Raw genomic sequence first — 770 nt, 5'->3', positions numbered from 1 at the left:
CACGATACGACGTATTTAAAATTCTTAAAAATTTTCAGATCTTCCGAGAAATGTTCACAATTATGTACATCTTCACAAAACTGCATTAACTACGCAAGTAACAAGAATCAATTTCGGGCGAGCGAGATTGTCACTCACAGTTCTGGGAAATGCAATGCTCCGCCTCCCCACATAGAGATCTCATCGCGGCGCCGAACTGGGGGTCTTTGTCCAGCCTCTTCCTCCACCTAAGGCGATACAGTAAAGTAAATATCCGAGAAAATCGATACATGCATCCCTCCCGAGCAGATATTCAACGTAAATCAGAATCGATCACGTGATCGATTTACCGAATTTATCACTCACTTTGCGGTATCCTGTGCTTCACTGCAGTCAACTTCCTTAGGCCAACCGCCCTCCACATGAACCTACTTCAAAGCGTACTCAAAAACCATCCAATCGGGATTCACCGCCTCCTCAATAACCCTGGCATATATCAAACGTTTAAGTGTGGGTGAAAAATCCCGTTTCCTATGCGTAAATAATTCATTGATACCAACCACTCGTGAAACAACGCTACAAAGAACTATATCGCCGCTGACTAAAGAGTGAGGTGAGAAGAAAATGCAGCATCCCGGGATCGAACCTGGACGCTTTCCTCTAGATTTATCATGTTATACACCGAATAAAATCAACAACAATCTATAAACTCTAAGCCAATTTCTCAGCAATTCTCAAATTTTTCTCAGAAACAACCGTCACGCGCCACAAAATTCATCATGCCGATATTG

At 42.7% G+C, this 770-nt stretch overlaps 1 protein-coding gene across 1 annotated transcript; it reads right to left on the bottom strand.

Annotated features, from left to right (window-relative positions):
- Positions 1-134: 134 nt before the first annotated feature.
- Positions 135-407, bottom strand: Pmar_PMAR019257 (hypothetical protein; the record flags this gene model as incomplete). The annotated part of the gene is made up of 2 exons (XM_002782304.1): positions 135-227; positions 346-407. Coding segments are annotated over 2 exons (155 nt in total), but the record flags the coding sequence as incomplete, so codon positions are not given.
- Positions 408-770: the final 363 nt, after the last annotated feature.

The sequence above is a fragment of the Perkinsus marinus genome (genome assembly GCF_000006405.1).
Source record: "Perkinsus marinus ATCC 50983 genomic scaffold scf_1104296939782, whole genome shotgun sequence".
NCBI lineage: Eukaryota > Perkinsozoa > Perkinsida > Perkinsidae > Perkinsus > Perkinsus marinus.
Note: the sequence above shows the minus strand (reverse complement) of the source record. Positions and strands in the feature narration are given on the sequence as shown.